Source organism: Chiloscyllium punctatum, chromosome 26 (genome assembly GCF_047496795.1).
Source record: "Chiloscyllium punctatum isolate Juve2018m chromosome 26, sChiPun1.3, whole genome shotgun sequence".
Classification (NCBI taxonomy): Eukaryota; Metazoa; Chordata; class Chondrichthyes; order Orectolobiformes; family Hemiscylliidae; genus Chiloscyllium; species Chiloscyllium punctatum.
Genome location: NC_092764.1, coordinates 57,047,566 through 57,070,936, shown reverse-complemented (window position 1 = coordinate 57,070,936; position 23,371 = coordinate 57,047,566). Strand labels below are relative to the sequence as shown.

At 41.1% G+C, this 23,371-nt stretch overlaps 1 protein-coding gene across 3 annotated transcripts in view; it reads right to left on the bottom strand.

The window, feature by feature from the left end:
- The window catches only part of LOC140453084 (leucine-rich repeat-containing protein 36-like), a 96,370-nt gene that overhangs the window by 60,291 nt on the left and 12,708 nt on the right, over window positions 1–23,371 (bottom strand). For all 3 annotated transcript variants that reach the window (XM_072547476.1, XM_072547475.1, XM_072547477.1), the window contains 2 exons: window positions 20,396–20,495; window positions 18,841–18,941 (listed from right to left, as the gene is read on the bottom strand). In XM_072547476.1, coding sequence (XP_072403577.1) covers window positions 18,841–18,941; window positions 20,396–20,495 — 201 coding nt within the window. The remainder of the gene's footprint in view (window positions 1–18,840; window positions 18,942–20,395; window positions 20,496–23,371) is intronic.

The window sequence follows — 23,371 nt, the reverse complement described above, 5'->3', positions numbered from 1 at the left end:
ATGAGCAAAGATTAAGCAGGTTGAACCTCTACTCATTAAAGTTTAGAAGAACGCAATCTTATTGAAGCATAAGGTTGTTAAGGAACATCACAGGGTAAATGCTGTAAGAATGTTTCCCTTCATGAGAGTCTAGTTCCCTACAGAGGGCACAGAGTCAGAATAAAAGTGCCAACGTAAGACTGAGGAGTCATTTCTTCTCACCGAGGTTAAAAATCCTTAGATCCTTAACAAAGACCTTGGGGACAGAGTCCTTGTATGTATTTAAGGCTGACATAGATAAATTCTTGATCAGATGGGGAATCAAGTATCACAGGGGAAAAGCAGGTAAGTGGATGAGAGGAATGTCATATCAGCCATGATCCTACTGAACCGTGGACCAGACTCAAGAGGCTGAATGGTCTTGTTCTTACATCTTATGGTCTTATGCTGCCAGACCTACTGGACATTTCCAGCTCTGTTTTTATTTCAGACTGCCAGTACCTGTGAGATTTTACTTCCATTTTAGATTAAAAGTATGGGTTTTAGTTAAAATGCCATGAATACAGTATACTTCTGATTTTTCTTACCCAAAGCCATTAAATGCATCTTTACAATTTGTCATTGTTTATCATATCTGCAATTACTTTCATTGTAGTTGAAAGAAAATTAATTAAATTTTCTCACAAAACTATAAATGAACACAATGTAGATTCATGAAATTTTGTCTCAAATCAGCAGATCAGAATTACATAATCCCAACATCCACATTTTAATCATTGCCACTGAGGTCTTGAGCTCATTTTCTTACTTTATGCTCTAGCAGCCTAAAGTCAGGCATAAAGTGAAGAAAGCAAAGCAGTTGTTAACAGCACCCATTTTTGAGAAACTAAATACTCCACTAGGTTGGCAAGGAATAAGGGACTGCTGAATGTGATGGGTCATAAATTGCCAAATGATTGGTGTCTTTCAGATGATCACTGTCCAAAGCAGCCAATTGGGTGTGTAGATCAACTTGATTAACAGGATATTTAGCCAATGTGATAGGCCCCCTAGGGCAAGAAGCATGGTGATAAGCACTTTGAGCACAGCCCTCTTCTGCATCAAACCTTCCCTTTTAATCCCTCAAAGTCTTCTTTACTAACATCTGGGGAAAAATGCAAAAATTGGGAGATATTCCCACAGACACAACTATACACATGGAATGATACTTTGCAATTTCCCAGACACCACCATCACCTGCTGAGGAAGGGTCACCCGATCCAAAACGTTAACTCTGATTTCTCTTCACAAATGCTGCCAGCCCTGCAACGTCTGTGTTTTGTACTGTCATCATTATCCTGGAATAAGTCCTGACCCACTGGCAGAAAGACTCATCAGTGGTACACAATTGGAAGGTGCTTCCCTGGGAATCCTGAACATTGACTCTGGACCTTATGAAATTTCATGGTATTAGGACAAACACATCAACAGGTTCTCCTGCTGATTATCACCTACCACCACCCTCATCTAATGAATCCATACTCCATCATTAATGCCACTTGGAAGAAGCACTGAGGGTGATGACAGCGTAGAATGGAGAACCTAATATTCTTCACAAAGAGTGACTTAGTAGCCCCACTATTGACCATACTGGTCAAGTACTAAATTGACAATATCTGGCAAATAGGAGGAAATCAATAAACTTGACCATCTCCTCACCAATCTGTCACAGGTGGCTCTGTCTAATGCAGTATCAGGAGACATCACTACTGTACAATACGCTGGAGACAAAGTCCTGACTTCATTTTGAAGATACTTTCTTTCTTATTATGTGGTGCTAAACCATGCCAAATGGGACAGGTTTCAAAAAATCTAGCAACTCAAAGCTGGCAGTCAAGAGTATGCTGCGCGACATCAATTGTAGTCAACAAAAATCTATAATATCGTGGCCCAGCATATTCCCGGTTCTATGATTATGACTGTGCCCGGGAATTAACCTTACATCAATGAAGAGTGCAGAGGGCATTTCAGGAGGAGCAGCAAGCATACTTAAAACTAGGTGTCAGCCTTGTGAAACTATGGCACAGGACTAATAATGTAGTCCCACCAAATAGCAGTAGCAACATATGATAAACAAGGCCAAACAATCCCATAGCCAATGTATCAGATCTATGCGCTGTGGTTCTGCTGCATCTAACTGTGAATGGTAATAGACAATTAAACAAAGAACCACAGGAAGTTGTTTCACAAATATTCCCATCCTCACTGGAGAGGGACTGTATTACTGATGAGTCTTTCTGCCAGTGAGACAGGACATATTCCAGGATAATGATGACAATACAAAACACAGAAGTTGCTTGAAAAGCTCAGCAGGTCTAGCAGCATTTGTGAAGAAAAATCAGAGCTAACGTTTTGGATCGGGTGATCCTTCCTCAGCAAGTGATGGTGGTATCTGGGAGATTGCAAAGTATTTGCATCTACCCTCAGTGGCAAGTGTTGAGTGGATGATCCATCTCAGCCACCCTCTTAGGTCCCCAGCAACACAGATCTTCAGTTCATTTGACTCACTCAAAGCAATGCTAAGTAAAAGCTGATTTTTGCAAAATCTGTAGGCCCCCTACAACAGTCAAACAATAGCACTGAAGACCTGCGCTCAAGAATTAATTGCATTCCTATCCAAGCTGTCCCAGTACAGCTACAATAGTAGCATCCACCCAGCAATGTAAACAATTGCCCAGATAGGTGTTGTATAAAGGGAAAAGTGGCTGAAAAATTAATATCGAAGAGTGCCTTAAGCATTGCCCACTAAGATGTCATCATATGGGTTTAGTGGAAAAATGACTCAATCTTGAAGGAATAAAATCGACAATTTGTGTCTTTCTGAAACTTGTGTAGAGTTACTATCATACAATAAGCTACAAATTGTTTTAAGTCAAGCGATTTTCTTCTGCTGCACTAGGCCACCAAGCCCTTTAGATCCCTACCAGGAAAGAGCATGCTGGCAACAAGTCTACCATATACAACATGATGAGCAACGGTGAAGTGTAACTTACAACATGATTCATTGTGTGGACTCCAATTATCTGCCCTAGTTAAAATTTGAAGTTTCCTCAGACATAGCTTTAAGAAGCTGTTTGTTCAAATAGCCAGCAGCTAAATTAGCTGAAAATTTGAGATGTCTACAGAGCAGCAACATTCAACAAGGCAGAATCTACAGACCATGACAAAAGCATTTCAGACCTGGTGAGACAGACACAGCAAGTGTGTGTAAATTAGGGAACTGCATGGAACTGGAACACTAGCCACATCAAGCCAGTGACAGAATGGATTGGATTCCAATGATCTTTCAGAGCAATCCCCAAATAATGTTTTAGCCACAGAGGAAATGCATATCAGAGCTATGCAGGTAAAGTTGTAATCTCTGGCAGGCAAGGGGAAAACATTTTTTTTAAAAATCACACTTTACAAGCTGGGAAAGCTAAAAGCCAAATACTTTTGTTCATAATAAGCATCGTCAATTATTATTGAGTGGGCACCAAGAGTCATGGAAACAGTAGGGGAACTCAAGGACCATGAAAGTAATTTAAAGTTAAGATCTGGGCCATCACAAAGTCAAAATTAAAGTGATAAGGGGGCAATTTAAAAACCTAAGCAAAGTTTAATGGAAGAAGGAAGTTAGGAAAATTTTATGGTTGTGCAAATGCATAAGGAGATCCATTATGTAAACTATATTAAAGGCAGGAAGCATTTATTTAAAAGACACACAACAGAACTCATCCAGGAAACAAAATAAGAAACCAGTGAGGACTATTACAGATCGTTCTACTATAATGCATGTTCTGTTAATGCAAATTTGCTATAACACGATTGAATAATTGGGGACACTGTTTCAAAAATGCAAATGTTTTAAATGAGTTGGCTGTAATGCGATTACATTGCCAACACTAAGTGCTGTTTCTGAAGCACAATTTTTCTATAACACAGGATTGCACAAGAACACAATCATTGCGTTACAGAAGAACTACCTATATTTAAAGCCATAATGGGAATCATCAAGAGAAAACCTAAAGAACAGGATATATCTTAGAGAGCCACAGAGAGGTAAAGCCTTAAGAAAATGGGAAATTGATATTATAGCAGTAGACAACAGGAACCATTTATGAAGGTTATGATTTAATAGAATTCATCAAGAAAAGCCATGAGAAAGGCAGGAATCCTCCACTTTATTCACAGAAGCTGGGAATCCATTATTATTACATTGTAGAAGCTTCCAGGAGAGCAGCACACAGTAGCTACCTTGCTATTGCGGAATTTAAAGCCTCTCAAGGAAAATAAATAATTATATTAGGAAGACATAGTAACCAGGAAAATTAATTTCAGTGATGGACCAAATATAGAATTGACTATTTGGAGATTTACAATTTACAACAGGTAAAGAAGAAAGAACTAGATGACCTCAGGCTCATCCAAGAGAACGAGATCTTTCTGGACAGGACCTTCAGCGAGATTACTACACTGAGCCTACCAGAAGACAGTCGAAGGGAGAAGACGTTGAGGAAGGCAGAGATGAGACAAGTGCAAGGGACCCTGGGGGTAGTACCTGTCAGGAACACGTTGAATCACTTGGAAACCGTAGAGACAGACGTCACTGCCAGTCCGAGAGGCGGTCACATCTGCCAATCAGAAATTGGCGTGGAGGCAGAGCCAAGGAGTCAGACATCACACAGAGCCGTGGTAATAGGGGACTGCATAGTGAGGGGGACTGAAAGGGGTTTCCGTGGCAACAGGCGGGATTTGAGGATGGTATGTTGCCTTCCTGGTGCCAGGATTAAGGACATCACAGACAGAGTGCAGGAAATCCTCAAGGGGTGGTGCATGTTGGCACAAATGACGTCGGGAAGAAGAGTAGGGACATTCTACAGCGGGACTTCGGAGAACACGGCAGGAGGCTGATAAGCAGGATATCCAGGGTAGTTATATCCGGTTTGCATCCAGTTCCTCGGGCTGGAGAGGGCAGGAACAGGGAGATAATGGACTTGAATGTGTGGATGGGGAACTGGTGCAGGAAGCAAGGATTTAAATTCTTGGATCACTAGGGTATGTTTAGCAGGAAGGATAAATTATACAAGAGGGACAGGTCGCACCTTAATAGGTGGGGGACCAGCATTCTGGCAGGTAGTTTTGCCACTGCAACACAGCTGCATTTAAACTAAATAGCAGGGGGAGGGGACAAACTGGAAGTTTAAGAAGAAAGTTAAAGGGGAAGTTAGAACAAGAGAAGTCAAGAACGACAACGGAATCAATGGAGCAGAAAACTCAAAAAAGGATCATGCCGTAAGGTCAAGTGAAATAGGGATTGATAGGAAGGGTGAGGGGAGTAACAAGTTAAAAATATTATATATGAATGCACAAAGCATTAGAAATAAGGTGGATGAGCTTGAGGCTCATTTGGAAATTGGCAATTACGATGTTGTGGGGACCGCAGCTTTTTACAATGTACATTAATGATATAGATAAAGGTATTAAAAGTAATATTAGCAAATTTGCTGATGACACAAAGCTGGGTAGCAGGGAGAAATGTGAGGAGGGTGTTAGGAGAATACAGAATGACCTGGACAGGCTAGATGAGTGGATGGATGCATGGCAGTTGCAGTTTAATGTGGATAAATGTGTGGTTATCCACTTTGGTGGCAAGAACAGGAAGGCAGATTACTACCTAAATGGAGTCAAGTTAGGTAAAGGGGCAGTACAACGAGATCTAGGTGTTCTAGTACATCAGTCAACGAAAGCAAGCATGCAGGTATAGCAGGCAGTGAAGAAAGCTAATAGTATGCTAGCCTTCATAACAAGAGGAATTGAGTATAGAAGCAAAGACGTCCTTCTGCAGCTGTACAGGGTCCTGGTGAGACCGCACCTGGAATATTGTGCGCAGTTTTGGTCTCCAAATTTGAGGAAAGACATTCTGGTTACTGAGGGAGTGCAGCATAGGTTCACGAGGTCAATTCCCAGAATGGCGGGACTATCTTACACTGAAAGATTGGAGCGACTGGGCTTGTATACGCTTGGGTTTAGGAGGCTAAGAGGGGACCTGATTGAGACGTATAAGATTATTAAAGGATTGGACACTCTGGAGGCAGGAAGCATGTTTCTGCTGATAGGTGAGTCCAGAACCAGAGGACACAGTTTAAACAGTTAAAGGCCACTTAGAACAGAGTTGAGGAGAAACCTCTTCACCCAGAGAGTGGTGGGTGTATGGAATGCTCTGCCCCAGAAGGCTGTGGAGGCCAAGTCTCTGGATACTTTCAAGAAAGAGTTGGATAGAGCTCTTAAGGATAGTGGAATCAAGAGTTATGGGGCTAAGGCACAGAATACTGATTGAGGATGATCAGCCATGATCATAATGAATGGTGGTGCTGGTTCGAAGGGCAGAACGGCCTACTCCTGCACCTATTGTCTATAAAATTGTTATAGGAATTGCTGATCAATCATTGTCAGATTGATTAGTCAAAGGATTTGACTCTAAGAAAAACATTCAGATAGTGAGGGAAGCAGAAGCCTAGAAGCAGCACAACTCAATCATGTGGTCAATCCTACCACAGGAGATCAGCAGAATTCATTCAGTTCTCAAAAAGGTACAAAACCCCTAAAGACACAAATGAAACCAGTAGATTAAGTATGGCACAATGGATACAATCACATTGACAATAGGTACAGAAACAAAACTTCACAGGCACAAGCATATGGGCTCTGTCGGAGAATGGCTTAGGATCTCAAAGTAGCAAGATCTTGGTTTTCATAGTCCCTGTAACAATGTTTATCACATCACTGTAACTGGTACATAATTGCTATTCATAATAAACTGCATCTTGTTTAAGACAAATGACTCTTTTCGCTAGACTACTTTTCTTGTTAGATCAAGCAGGTCTTGCAGATTCTCGCGAGGAAAGAGTGTGGTGGTAATAAGTCAGAGATAGCTCTGACAGCACGGTGAGCAGTAGTGAGGATTAATCTTGCAACAGAAATATCCTGTCTACTCAAAGCAGGCAAATTAATCTCAGCCAATTACCACTATTAGTCTATTATCAATCACCAAAGTGATAGAAGATGTTGCTGACATCAGATGGCACTTTCTCAGCTCATAACCTCCTCACTGACGCTGCCAGGACCACTCTTCAGCTCCAGCTCCAGCTCCTTACTTCAGCCCTGGTCCAAACGCAGACAAAATAGCTGAACTCCAGAGCTGAGGCAAGAGTTAATGCTTGACATCAGTCATAGAGATAGAGTCATAGTCATAGAAATGCACAGCACGGAAACAGAACCTTCGGTCCAGATATCTTAAGTTAATCTAGTCCAATTTGCCAGCACTTAGCCCATATCCCTCGAAACCCTTCCTCTCACACACACTCCTTTCATGTTGCCCCTTAGGTCCCTTTTAAATCTTTCCCCTCTCATCCTAAATTTATGCTCTCTAGTTCTGGACTCACCCAATCCAGGAAAATGACCGTGTCTATTTACCCCATCCATGCCCCTCATGGTTTTGTAAACATCTATGAGGTCACCCCTCAGACTCCGATGCTCCAGAAAAAACAGCCCCAGCCTATTCAGCCTCTCCCTATAGCTCAAACTCTCCAACCCTGGCAACATCCTTGTAAATATTTTCTGAACACTTTCAAGTTTCACAACATCCTTCCTATAGGAGGGAGACCAGAATTGCACGCTTTATTCCAAAACTTACTAACTACACCTGCAAGATGACCTCCCAACTCGTATACTCACTGATCTAACCAATAAAGGAAAGCATACTAAACACATTCTTCACTATCCCACCTGAAACTCCACTTGCAAGGAACTATGAACCTGCACCCCAAGGTCTCTTTGTTCAGCAAAGGTTTCCAGGACCTTACTATTAAGTGTATAAGTCCTGCCCTGATTTGTCCTATCAAAATGCAGCACCTCGCATTTATCTGAATTAAACTCCATCTGTCATCCCTCAGCCCATTGGCCCATCTGATCAAGACCCTGTTGTACTCTGAGGTAACGTTCTTTGCTGTCCACTACTCCTCTAATTTTGATATCTATAGTACAATCCCAAAAAGATAATCAACCCTTTCTTATTAATCAGTTCCACCCAAATAACCTCCCTGGACATATTCCTAGGAATACCCTCCTTAAGTACAGCGATAATGTTCTCCCCTATCAAAAACACCACACACCCTCCTTCCTGTAGCATTTGTATCTTGGAACAATAAGCTGTCAGTCCTGCCCATCCATGAGCCATGTCTCTGCAATTGCTATGACATCCTAGTCCCATGTTCCTAGCTATGTCCTGAGTTTACCTGTCTTCCCTGTTAGGTCTCTTGCATTGAAATAAATGCAGTTTGATTTACCTCGTTTTCTGTTGTTTTGTTCCTGCCTGCCCTGACTGTTTGACTTGCTCCTTTTCCCAACTGGATCAGATTCAGACTGACCCTTTTCTTCACTATCTCCCTGTGTCCCAACCACTCCTCCCAAGCAGCTCTAGCAAATCTCCTAGCCAGTGTATTGGTCCCCTTCCAATTCAGGTGCAATCTGTCCTTATACTTCTATCCCAGATGAGATTCCAATGATCCAAAAATGTGAACCCTTCTCCTCTGCACCAGCTCCTCAGCCACACATTCATCTGCTCCAACCTTCTATTCCTACCCATGCTAGCTTGTAGCTTTGGGAGTAATCCAGATATTACTACCCTGGAGGATCTCCTTTTAAATTCCTGCTTAGCTTCCTATATTCTCCCTTCAGAATCTCATCCTTTTCCCTTCCTATGTCTTTAGTTCCAATGTGTACAACTACCTCTGCACTCTCTCTGAGGTATCCTTGATCCTGGCACCAGGGAGGCAACACATCATTCTGATTTCTTGCAGTTGGCTGCAGAAACGTCTGTCTGTGCCTCTAACTAGAGTACCCCCCTACCACAATCAATCACTTGGAACCTGACATACTCCTCATTACATTAGAGCTAGTCTCAGTACCAGAAATTTGGCTGTTCGTGCTACATTCCCCTGAGAGTCCACCTATACTTTCCAAAACAGCATACTTGTTTGAGATGGGGATAGCCACAGGAGACTCCTGCACTATCTGCCCCCCTCTCCTACCTTTTCTGGTGGTAACCCATCTACCTGACTGTATTTGCAGTTTTTCTCCCTTCCTATGCTAGCGTGGGTAGGAATAGAAGGTTGGAGCAGATGAATGTGTGGCTGAGGAGCTGGTGCAGAGGAGAAGGGTTCACATTTTTGGATCATTGGAATCTCATCTGGGATAGAAGTATAAGGACAGATTGCCATCCATCACACCCCCCAACGCCTGTAAATTCCTCAATGTCTCTAACTGCTGCTCCAACCGATCCACGCGATCTGATAGGATTTGCAACCAAACAAACTTACTGCACACGTAATCATTAGTAACATGGAAATTGTGCCTAATTTCTCACATCTGATAGGAAGAGCACATGACTCTTCTAAAGGCCATCTTTGAACCTTAACATTCTACAGAAAATAGCACAATCTTACCGCTCTAAAAAGTACTTTTCCAGGCGAACTTAGTCATTACGTTTTATATTTTTAAATTTTAATCAAGAGATGAAACATATAACCAAAAAGAACCTACTCTACTCACTATTTTAAAAAGACCACAAGATTACACTTAAAAACTTATCTGCTCCTGTGCTGTGAGCTGTCCCACACACGTTCCTCCAAGGTCAGCTGTGAATTTCACCGTTTGTTAATTTTTCTTAGAAGCACTCTGATGTCCATAAATATGATTCTGGGTAATCTAAGATGGAGGATGGCAAAAATTTCTGGCTGTAATGCTGCTCCTTTTTGGAGTTATTTTAGGTCCTGGAGGTGATTTCCTCGAATTTCAGGAGCAACAATTGCTATTTTATATGCTGTTGCATTGCTTTGGAACTTTGGGAAAAAAAAGTCAAAACAACAGCAATTTTAAAAGGGAGAAGAACAGACAAAGGAAGCACATGGTGAGGTCAGTGCAGGAGAGAGAGAGAGAAACTGACACTGCTTTTGTTGTTTTGGGTCTGTAGATTGTGAAGGAGCAAACATGGCCTTTAGTAGAGTGGTGTGTGCTTCTTGTCAGATGTGGGAGTTTAAAGAAAGTTTAAGGGTTACTGCGGACGATACCTGCCATAAATGCTGTTGGTTATGAATCTTAACTTGTCGAATGGATCAGTTGAAGAGACAGTTTGAAGCAATGAGGAATTTGCAACAGCAACAGTATGTGATGGATGGCAGTTATAGGAAGGAGGGAAAGTCTCAGATACAGTCACATAGATGGGTTCACTCCAGGAAAGGTAAGAGAGGTAGGCAGCTAGTGCAGGAGTGTTTTGTGGGTATACCCATTTCAAACAGGTATGCTGTTTTGGAAAATGTAGGGGGTGATGGATTCTCAGGGGAACGTAGCATGAACAGCCAAGTTTCTAGCATTGAGACGGGCTCTAATGTAACAAGGGGTTCGTCGGTTTCCAAGAGATCAATTGTGTTAGGGGATTCTCTAGTCTGAGGAACAGACAGACATTTCAGTGGCCAGCAGCAAAAAATCAGAATGGTGTATTGCTTCCCTGGTGCCAGGATCAAGGACATCTCAGAGAGGATGCAGAATGTTCTCAAGGGGGAGAGGGGCCAGCAAGAGGTCATTGTCCACATTGGAACCAACGACATAGGAAGGGAAAAGGTTGAGGTTCTGAAAGGAGATTAGAGAGAGTTAGGCAGGAATTTAAAAAGGAGGTCCTCGAGAGTAGTAACATCTGGATTACTTTCGACGCTACAAGCTAGTGAGGGCAGGAATAGAAGGATAGAGCAGATGAATGCATAGCTGAGGAGCTGGCATATGGGAGAAGGATTCACATTTTTGGATCATTGGAATCTCTTTTGGGGTAAAAGTGACCTGTACAAGAAGGACAGATTGCACCTAAATTAGAAGGGGACTAATATACTGGCAGGGCTAGAGCTGCTGAGGAGGATTTAAACTAGTAAGGTGGGGGTGGAGGGGAGGGGACCCAAGGAGATAGTGAGGAAAGAGGTCAATCTGAAACTGGTACAGTTGAGAACAGAAGCGAGTCAAACAGTCAGGAACAAGGTAAGACTAATAAATTAAACTGCATTTATTTCAATGCAAGGGGCCTAACAGGGAAGGCAGATTAACTCAGGGCATGGTTAGGAACATGGGACTGGGATATCATAGCAATTATAGAAACATGGCTCAGGGATGGGCAGGACTGGCAGCTTAATGTTCCAGGATACAAATGCTACAGGAAGGATAGAAAGGGAGGCAAGAGAGGACGGGGAGTGGCGTTTTTGATAAGGGATAGCACTACAGCTGTACTGAGGGAGGATATTCCCGGAAATACATCCAGGGAAGTTATTTGGGTGGAACTGAGAAATAAGAAAGGGATAATCACCTTATTGGGGATTGTATTATAGACCTCCTAATAGTCAGAGGGAAATTGAGAAACAAACTTTGTAAGGAGATCTCAGCTATCTGTAAGAATAATAAGGTGGTTATGTAGGGGATTTTAACTTTCCAAACATAGAATGGGACTGCCATAGTGTTAAGGGTTTAGATGGAGAGGAATTTGTTAAGTGTGTACAAGAAAATTTTCTGATTCAGTATGTGGATGTATCAACTAGAGAAGGTGCAAAACTTGACCTACTCTTCGGAAATAAGGCATGGCAGATGACTTGAGGTGTCAGTGGGGGAGCACTTTGGGGCCAGTGACAATAAGTCTATTAGATTTAAAATAGAGATAGAAAAGGATAGACCAGATCTAAAAGTTGAAGTTCTGAATTGGAGAAAGGCCAATTTTGACGGCATTAGGCAAGAACTTTCTAAAGCTGTAAAGGGATGGCTGGAAAATGGGAAGCCTTCAGAAATGAGATAACGAGAATCCAGAGAAAGTATATTCCTTTAGGAAAGGCTGGTAGGTATAAGGAATGTTGGATGTCTAAAGAAATTGAGGGTTTGGTTAAGAAAAAGAAGGAAGCATATGTAAGGTATAGATTGAGTGAATCCTTAGAAGAGTATAAAGGCAATAGCAGTATACTTAAGAGGGAAATCAGGAGGGAAAAAAGGGGATATGAGATAGTTTGGCAAATAGAATTAAGGAGAATCCAAAGGGTTTTTACAAATTCATTGAGGACAAAAGGGTAACTAGGGAGAGAATAGGGCCCATCAAAGATCAGCAAGGCGGCCTTCGTGTGGAGCTGCAGAAAATGGGGGAGATACTAAACGAGTATGTTGCATCAGTATTTACTGTGGAAACGGATATGGAAGATATAGACTGTAGAGACATAGATGGTTATACCTTGCAAAATGTCCATATTACAGAGGAGGAAGTGGTGGATGTCTTGAAAACACATAAAGGTGGATAAATCCCCGGGACCTGATCAGGTGTACTCTAAAACTCTGTGGGAAGCTAGAGAAGTGATTGCTGGGCCTCTTGCTGAGATATTTGTGTCATCAATAGTCACAGGTGAGGTTCCGGAAGACTGGAGATTGGCTAGCATGGTGCCACTGTTAAAGAAGGGTGGCAAGGACAAGCCAGGGAACTATAGACCAGTGAGCCTGATGTCGGTGATGGGCAAGATGTTGGAGGGAATTCTGAGGGACAGGATGTACATGTATTTGGAAAGGCATGGACTGAGTAGGAATAGTCAACATGGCTTTGTGCGTGGGAAATCATGTCTCACAAACTTGATTGAGTTTTTTGAAGAAGTAACAAAGAGGATTGATGAAGGCAGACTGGTAGATGTGATCTGTATGGATTCCAGTAAGGCGTTCGACAAGATTCCCCATGGGAGACTGATTAGCAAGGTTAGATCTCACAGAATACAGGGAGAACTAGCCATTTGGACATAGAACTGGCTCAAAGGTAGAAGACAGAGGGTGGTGGTGGAGGGTTGTTTTTCAGACTGGAGGCCTATGACCAGTGGAGTGCCACAAGGATCGGTGCTGGGTCCTCTACTTTTTTCCATTTACATAAATGATTTGGATGCGAGCATAAGAGGTACAGTTAGTAAGTTTGCAAATGACACCAAAATTGGAGGTGTAGTGGATAGCGAAGAGGGTTCCCTCAGATTACAACAGGATCTTGATCAGATGGGCCAATGTGCTGAGAAGTGGCAGATGGAGTTTAATTCAGATCTAAATGCGAGGTGCTGCATTTTGGGAAAGCAAATCTTAGCAGGACTTATACACTTCATGGTAAGGTCCTAGAGAGTGTTGCTGAACAAAGAGACCTTGGAGTGCAGGTTCATAGCTCCTTGAAAGTGGACTCGCAGGTAGATAGGAAGTGAAGAAGGCGTTTGGTATGCTTTCTTTTATTGGTCAAGAGTATTGAGTACAGGAGTTGGGAGGTCATGTTGCGGCTGTACAGGACATTGGTTAGACCACTGTTGGAATATTGCGTGCAATTCTGGTCTCCTTCCTATCGGAAAGATGTTGGGAAACTTGAAACAGTTCAGAAAAGATTTACAAGGATGTTGCCAGGGTTGGAGGATTTGAGCTACAGGGAGGGGCTGAACAGGCTGGGGCTGTTTTGCTTGGAGTGTCAAAGAGGCTGAGGGGTAACCTTATAGAGGTTTACAAAATTATGAGGAGCATGGATAGGGTAAATAGACAAAGTCTTTTCCCTGAGGTCGGGGAGTCCAGAACTAGAGGGCATAGGTTTAGGGTGAGAGGGGAAATTTATAAAAGAGACCTAAGGGGCTACGTTTTCACACAGAGGGTGGTACGTGTATGGAATGAGCTGTCAGAGGAAGTGGTGGAGGCTGGTACAATTGCAACATTTAAAAGGCATTTGGATGGGTATATGAATAGGAAGTATTTGGAGGGATATGGGCCGAGTGTAGGCAGGTGGGATTAGATTGAGTTGGGGATAGCTGGTCAGCATGGACGGGTTGGACCGAAGGGTCTGTTTCTATGCCGTACATCTCTATGACTCTATGACTTGAACTTAAACAGCAAAAGCTCTAGCTGTACAGATTGACTGCACTGTCAGACAGCAGGGTGAGTTTCTTTCTCTCTCTCACTGACCATGTGGTCTTCCCTTTGTTCTCATCCTCCTATTTAAAGTGTCATTGTTTTGAGTTTTTTCCCTCAATGTTCCAAAACAATGCAACAGCTTGTAAAACAGTAATTCCTGCTCCTGAAATTTGAAGAAATCATCTCTAACACCTAAAATACCTCAAAAAAAGATCTGACAACCTCATTTTTTTTTCCATCCTCCATCTTGGATTACCAGAATCATCTGGAAGCCCTGGGAAAATTGAAGTCCATGAGAATCAAAGAGAAAACTCTGAATTTGTTGGAGTCATGCTTTGCACAAAGGATGATGATTTTGGTTGTTGGGAAACGACTCATGTCAGTCCCAAGATATCAGCGCATTCATTCCTCACAAGTGTATCCTGCCCCAACATCTTCAGTTGCTTCATCAATTATCTTTCTTAAATCTTAAGGTCAGAAATGAGAAAGTTTGCTGACATTTGCATAATAATCAGCACCATCTGTGACTCTTCAGAAACTGCAGCTGTTCGTGTCCATTTGCAGCAAGACCTGGATTGGGCTCATGAGTGGTTAGTAACATTCGTGCCAAACAAGTACAGGGTAATGATCATCTCCCCGCATGCAATGCAAGTAAAAATGATAAAACTTCAGACACACAACTTTATTAAAATATTTAATCTACTGAACTGCTTCTCAGGAGCAGGTCAGTTGTCCACACCCTCTCAACCCGCCTTCAAGAAATTTGAAGTCAGCACAGTATTTTATTTTTCAGATTATAATCTAACATTTCATGAACCCACACTTCTCAAAGGGTTAAACACCACTCCACCAAATCCAAGGCAGGATTTCAAGAACCACCATTAGGTTTTAGGTTCAAATAAAGGTCAGGGTCCACACTGTGAAGGAAAGTAATTTTCTTTCTGAACTGACTAATTAACAGCCAAAGGAGAACTCACAATCCAATTAATGACAGTATAAATACATTTGAAACTGGACAGACAACAGGCAACATTCCAGCTCAGATGTAACAGCAGGCTACCTCTCCAGTTAAGCGACAGATAGAATGCCCCAAATTGGAGGTGCCGCAAACAAATTTAAATTTAAAATGGCATGCCATTCACAAAAAAGCCCAAAAATTCTGTTCTTCATATACGTCAATTTTGATTTGGACTTTTGAGTTTTGGATATTTTTGTAATGTGACCATAACAACCATCATTATTGTAAAAATCCATCTGGTTCACGACTGTCCTTTAAATCTGCCAACACACTCTACAGGCCTATATGTGACTCAAGACGCAAAGCAAAATGATCAACTCTTATCTGCCATCTGAAATGGCCTTGCAAACCTTCCAGTTCAAGCTCAATTGTGGAAGAGGAACAAATATTTGCCTCACCATCAAAGTTCACCTCCCTTGAAAAAGGTAAATAATTATAATGCTGATTCTCAAGGTTGGGTGCTCATACATTGGTGCACCAGTAAGAATTTAGCAACAGAAATTTCCAATATGCTTTTTATTCAGTCTGTCTTTAATTTGGACTAATGCTCCCCAAGCAAAGGACATGTAGATATTATCCAAGTAGAGTCAGAGTCATACAGCATGGAACAGACTCTTTGGTCCAACTAGTCCATGCTAACCATGTTCCCAAACCAAACAAGTACGACTTTGGCCAATATCCCTCCAAACCTTTTCTATTCATGTACTTATCCAAATGTATTCTAAATGTTGTAACTGTACTGGCATCTACCAGTTCCTCTAGGAGAAAGTGAGGATTGCAGATGCTGGAGATCAGAGTTGAGAGTGTGGTGTTGGAAGAGCACAGCAGGTCAGGCAGCATCTGAGGAGCAGGAGAATCGACGTTTCGGGCAAGAGCCCTTCATCAGTTCCTCTGGCAGGTCATTCCACATGCAAACTACTCTCTGTGTATAGAAGTTGCCCCTTTTGCGCTTTTTAAATCTTTCTCCTCTCACCTTAAAAATATGCCCACTAGTTTTGAACTCCCCCATCCTACAGAAAAAAAACCTTATTCACCTTTTCCATTCTGCTCATGGTTCTATAAACCTCTATAAGTTCACCCCTCAACCTCCTACACTCCAGTAAAAAACATCCCAGCCTATCTTTATAAATCAAACCTTCCATTCCTTGCAACATCCTGGCAATTCTTTTCTGAACTCTCTCCAATTTAATAATATCCTACCTATAGCAGAGCAAGCAGAACTGTACCACAGTACTATAGAAGTGACTTCATCAAATCCTGTAGAACCTCAAATGACATCCCCTCCTTTATTCATAGGCCAAATTCCTTGAGAAAGGTTTTAGAGACAACAAATCTTCAGTACAAATCAAGTCTCAAAGAAATATAAAATTATATACATGGATGCATATTCTAAAAGCAAAAGAAACCTCAAAAATTCTTGTTTCTTGTCCCAGTGCCAACATATTTATTTAGTGGTCTACCAACTGCAAAACAATATCACAACCTCAAGGAGGAACCCAAGTACTATCAGGTTGTTTAATACAATTTTTGAATACCTTTAAATGCGTATCAACCTACAGTATGCCTCTCCCACTGAATTGACTTTTTCTAGAAGCTATTTGCAGATCCTTCTTGATCACTGGCTAAGGTACAGGACAATTTGGTTAATCAGTCTTTTTCTTCACGAACTGGCATACAGGCTAGAGAGAGGCTGGAGTATAAACAACTTGCCCTACCATTGCAAAGTATTATTTCATTTGATGTCTATTATATGGTGATACACTGTCTAATCAATCCTCTCTCCAACAAATGCAATATGTAGGCAGACAGCAGACGAGGAAGCTTAACTAAGCAACAATTTTCAACAAGAAATTAAAAATTTACAGTTAAAAAATATGCCACATCATGCTCAGGCAATGGCTATTGTTGAATGAATTAAATAATATCTCAGTGAGGGTGTAACTCTAGGCATTCTAAAAATGTAGATGTGAATCTAAATACTGACTTGTGAGAATAGACCAAAGGTGGTGTTGATGGTTAAATACTTTAAGTACAAAACTACAACTAGGGCGAGGATAGGGACCCTCAAAGATCAGCAAGGCGGCCTTTGTGTGGAGCCACAGGAGATGACAGAGATACTAAATGAGTATTTTGTATCAGTATTTACTGTGGAAAAGGACATGGAAGATATAGAATGTAGGTAAATAGATGGTGACATCTTGAAAAATGTCCATATTACAGAGGAGGAAGTGCTGGATGTCTTGAAACGTACAAAAGTGGAGAAATCCCCAGGACCTGATCAGGTGTACTCTAAAACTCTGTGGGAAGCTAGGGAAGTCATTGCTGGGCCTCTTGCTGAGATATTTGTATCATCAATAGTCACAGGTAAGGTGCTGGAAGACTGGAGGTTGGCTAACGTGGTGCCACTGTTTAAGAAAGGCGGTAAGGACAAGCCAGGGAACTACACACCAGTGAGCCTGACGTCAGTGGTGGGCAAGTTGTTGGAGGGAATCCTGAGGGACAGGATGTACTTACTTGGAAAGGCAAGGACTGATTATGGATAGTCAACATGGTTTTGTGTGTGGGAAATCATGTCTCACAAACATGATTTAGTTTTTTGAAGAAGTAACAAAGAGGATTGATGAGGGCAGAATGGTAAACAAGATCTATATGGACTTCAGTAAGGCATTCGACAAGGTTCCCCATGGGACACTGATTAGCAAGGTTAGATCTCATGGAATACAGGGAGACCTAGCCATTTGGATATAGAATTGACTTGAAAGTATAAGACAAAGGGTGGTGGTGCAGGGCTGTTTTTCAGACTGGAGGCCTGTGACCAGTGAAGTGCCACAAGGATCGGTGTTGGGTCCACTATGTTTCATCATTTATACAAATGATTTGGATGTAAGCAAAAGAGGTATAGTCAGTAAGTTTGCAGATGACACCAAAACTGGAAATGTAGTAGACAGCGAAGAAGGTTACCTCAGATTACAACGGGATATTGATCAGGTAGGCCAATGGGCTGAGGAGTGGCAGATGGTGCTGCGTTTTGGGAAAGCAAATCTTAGCAGGACTTAGACAATTAATGGTAAGGTCTTAGGGAGTGTTGCTGAACAAAGAGACTATGGAGTGCAGGTTCATAGCTCCTTGAAAGTGGAGTCACAGATAAGATAGTGAAGTAGGCGTTTGGTATGCTTTTCTTTATTGGTCAGGGTATTGAGTACAGGAGTTGAGAGGTCGTGTTGCAGCTGTACAGGACATTGGTTAGGCCACTTTTGGAATATTGCGTGCAGTTCCAGTCTCCTTCCTACTGGAAAGATGTTGTGAAACTTGGAAGGGTTCAGCAAAGATTTACAAGCGTGTTGCCAGGGTTGGAGGATTTGAGCTATACGGAGAGGTTTGATTAGGCTGGAGCTGCTTTCCCTGGAGCTTCGGAGGCTGAGGGGTGACCTCATAGAGGTTTACAAAATCATGAGGAGCATGGACAGGAAAAAGAGACAATACCTCTTCCCTGGGGTTGGGGAGTCCAGAACTAGAGCGCATAGGCTTTGGATGAGATGGGAAAGATATGAAAGAGACCTAAGGGGTAACTTTTTCATGCAGAGGGTGGTACGTGTATGGAATGTGCTGCCATAAGTGGTGGAGGCTAGAACAATTTCAGCATTTAAAAAGCATCTGGATGGGTATATAAATAGGAAGGATTTGGAGGGATAAGGGCTGGGTGATGTAGGTGGGAATAGATTGGGTTGGGATATCTGGTCGGCATGGACGAAGGGTCTGTTTCCGTGCTGTATATCTCTATGATTCTATGAAATGTTCAGCACATCAAGTCCAGTATGTAAGCTACACCTTCTTACCAGTTTTAAGATCTGACGCACCATCCCACTTGTGGTTAACTGATGAATGTATAGAAGTTTGCTCATCTTTTTCATATGCAAAGTTCTTCTTTACATAGCTCCTGAAATTAGCAGTGGAACAGACAAAAAGGCAAAAATGAATTAGTCATGTATTGGTTCTAGGTATAATATATCTTCAGCTCTGCACTGTGCAAGCACCCAAGTCACTTCAATGTAAGTGGGCTCAATAATAGGTTCCTGATGAAGGGCTATTGCTCGAAACGTCGATTTTCCTGCTCCTCGGATGCTGCCTGACCTGCTGTGCTTTTCCAGCACCACTCTAATCTAAACTCTGGTTTCCAGCATCTGCAGTCCTCACTTTTGCCTGGGCTCAATAATAGCCTAATGACATAAAAAGGTTTTAAAGACTTAAATAGCAAATCTCTGAAATAATGTACAGCATTTGAAAATGAAAGACTTGCAATTCAGGACAGCTCTCTCATCAGAACCTTTTTGGTGAAGGATCAAAGCCTGAAAACATTGTGCTGCTTCTTTCTCGTGTGAAGACACATATATGTGGAATAAAACTGCACCTTTCATTAACCTCCACATGCTCCCATTGGATATTATCTTCCCATAACAAGTTTAAAATAAAAATATAGCCTTAAAGGCAGTTTATTACATCTATAGATTTAAAATCCCTGTTCTCAGTGTTACTCTTCAGACTCAAAATAGAATGAATATGGATGCTCAAGTAGGTAAACGTCAAATCACCATAGTCCTAGAGGAACATAAGACTGCTCTCTCATTAGATAGGGCTGATTGGTTTAATCTGAGGGTTACCATGCCTCAGCGAGGGGAACAGGTCGAAAAGGTGGAATTTCCATGGTGACCTAAGCTGAACTGGAATTGAACCCTCGCTGTTAGTGTCTTCTGCATCACAAACCAGCCATGTAGCCAAATGAGCGAACAAAATATGGAGAGTAATATTAACATGGCAGGTTGTTAAGCAAGTTCATTCACATACGCTATTATTTGACTCAATTGCACAAAAGGTGGCCAAGATGTCAAGGTTTTTGTATTAAACTGATTTGCCAAAGACTACAAATAGTATAGCAAGTAATTAGCTTGACTCTCCATAATTACAAAATTTATCACAATCATTGGACTAGAAGCTCTCTAGTTCTGGGCACTTTTCTATCTCTATTTTCGACTCATTTTAAAGAAAAATCTGTAATTATATTTAATAAAAATATTGTCATGGCATTTTACTTAGTAGAATCATTTAAAATTGGGTTTCACCAACTGAATATTTCAGTTATTTGAATAATGGACAATATATTCCTAAAATATATTTGAATATTAGAACTATTGGAAAAAAGATAATATTTTAGTTAAATACATGCTCTATATCTCCTGAAGTCATATAGCTATTGTCATGTTAAATGATCCCCAGATCATTCAGATCAAATTTCCTTCCTTTGCAAAGTACAAAACGGCAACTATAAAATCTTATCCATCCAGATATATTCTTAGATAACTGAAATGCACATATATACAGAGTAGTTTTTCCTACCTCTCTTCTTCTCTATCTAGGTCTGCTTCCTCTTTGTGCTCCCTTGAAACAAAGTGATTTTGGGCAGCTTTGCGTTCACTGTCCCGCACAGGTCTGTCATCTGTTGATAACAAATAGTATCTGAAATATTTCCTAATAAATACATTCCAAAAACTAAAGCAGAACAGAAAGAGTCCTTGATGATGAGTCCAAGGTTTAAGTAATCTTGGATACATTTAGTGGTGCAAGGTAACCAGAGCCATGCGGAATTGGCAATCAACAAAATAAATTGTGAGAAGATTTGTAGCTCAGGTGTTCATTGTTGTGGTTCTGTTCGTCGAGCTGGGAATTTGTGTTGCAGACATTTCACAAGAGGTTTTTAAGCACTGAGGATGTCACCTAGACAGGGGACGAAACGTCTGCAACACAAATTCCCAGCTCGGCGAACAGAACCACAACAAAATAAATGTCCTTACCTCAGTCAATCATGCAGGATGCTTTGGTATCTGCCTAGGTGATATTAGTGATCATGTATCTGTAAATATTCAGCTGAAACACTGAAAACTACCAATGTATTTATCAGCCAAATTTTGTAGGTTAATTAGAATAAACAGAAAAACAAGTTACTTTGTGAGATTAATTTACACTGGTATTTTTATAGTGGGCTGAAACCAAAAGAAAAACATCTAACAAGCAATATTATTCACCCATTCACCTGACTTATCCATGTTCACTTGTAAATTTTTTATTTCTGCATTGTAACTTACAGTCTAACCTATTTTAGTGTCATCAGCAAATCTGGCTAAAGTATATTCTACCCTTGCTCCAAGTCATTATTACTGATTGTAAATAGTCAGGGCCCTGAGGACTGAACCGTGTAGCACCCCACTAGTTACATCTTGCCAATCCGCAGAAGACCCATTTACCCAACTGTCAGCTTTCTGTTGGCTAGCCAATCTAATACACTATCCTAACCCCGTGCAATATTACCTTATGTAGTAACTTTCTATACAGCACCTTACCCAATACCTTCTGGAAATCTAGGTCTTCTACAGGATATTCAATATCCACTTCACTTGCTACATCTTCAAAAGAACAATATACTTATTAAATTCCTATAACCAATCACCCTGCCCTCTCCTCTTTACCAAGAACTACAATGTTACACAGCACTGCCTAAACATGAAACTGGTTAATCCTTTTAGTTGCAGTTTAGAAATTTAAAAAAAAGCTAAGATTCTAAAATTCTAAGATCCTGTTGAAAAACATGCAGAATCTGTAAATGTAAATATTTTAAAATATTTGGCCCCCCTCAATTCTGAGGCTGTTCTGTTTTACCTTTAAAGGGACTTGCATTTCTAACACTGACACCACTGTCCTCTCTAACATATCTAGTTGAGCTAATTGGTTCACATAAGGGATGTCTTTGTTGCTTTAAACTTAAAACAAATCATCATTTGCTAAAGATTTCTGATGGGTAGATATGTTTAATTAACCTATTCAGACAGGTAATAAGAGGCCTCATGACACAGTCATAGGAACACAACCACTGTACCAGAAGAGCGCTCAGCCTGTTGGATTACTTAGGGTCTACCAGGATTTTATACAGTATCATTTCTGCCCCTTGGCATTCCAGTCCCCTTAAGCAAAAGGCCTACTTTCTATTTGTTGTTTTCATGAAATCATAGAGACGAGACAACTATTATGTATCTATAAAGTTACAGAATTATTGATGTCAATTTTTTTTGTACCTGTGTGCTAGATTTTAGTGATATGGACCCTAAATTCTCTGCTTCGCAAATCTCCAGTTTCTCATGTTTAAGAAAATATTCTGATCCTAGGACCAAAGTGGATAATCTCATTTCCTACATTGAATTTCTTCTGGCAAATTTTTTTTCACATTCACTAAATCTATCAATGCCTCTTTGCAACTTTCTGCTTTTAACTACACTACCCATTTAGGATAATGAATAAACTTGAAAAGTTTTACTACTTCATTTAACTCGCTAATAAATATGCCAAGGCACAAGCCTCTGTAGAAATCCCTTGTGAACACACCAAATCACAAGCCACAAAATTGGAATATATCAATTGGCTTCCACCAAGTCCAGAACTTACATTTTTGTTAGATCTTCTGTATAGCAGATAGTGGAATTTGAATTCAATAAAAAGAAATCTGGAACTAAGAGTCTAACAGTGACTATTAGAACTATTTGGTTCACTTTAGAGAAGGAAACTGACATTCTTACTTGGTCTGGCCTACATGCGATTAAGGCCCAGCCAGCAATGCCAACATCCCGTAAAAATAACAAATAAAAGAAAACCTTACTAAATGCATTGCACAAAACCACATAAATATCATCAATAAGCAACATACTACGAATCTCATAAAACCTCAACTAGGTTAGGATGCAGGTTTGTTCGCTGAGCTGGAAGGTTCATTTTCAGACGTTTCGTCACCATACTAGGTAATATCTTCAGTGAGCCTCCGGACGAAGCACTGCTGATAATTCCTGCTTTCTATTTATATGTTTGGGTTTCTTTGGTTGGTAATGTCATTTCTGGTGGTGATGTCATTTCCTGTTCTTTTTCTGGGGGTAGTAAAGGGGATCAATTTTACCATACCCTGATTTTAGAAGGGATTCTAGAAAGGTAGCCACCAGGATACACGAACATCAACTAGCCACAAAACGACATGACCCTCTCTCACTAGTATCCTTACTAATAGGTAAGGAAGGATACCACTTCAACTGGGACAACGCATCCATCCTAAGACAAGCCAAACAGAGACAAGCACAAGAATTCTTAGAAGCATGGCATTCCAACCGGAACTCTATCAATACACATTGACTTGGACTCAATTTACCACCCCTTGAGGAAAATAACAGGAAATGACATCACTTACCCAAAGAAACCTAAACATATAAATAGAAAGCAGGAATCATCAGCAGTGCTTTGTCTGGAGGCTCACTGAAGATGTTACCTAGTATGGTGACG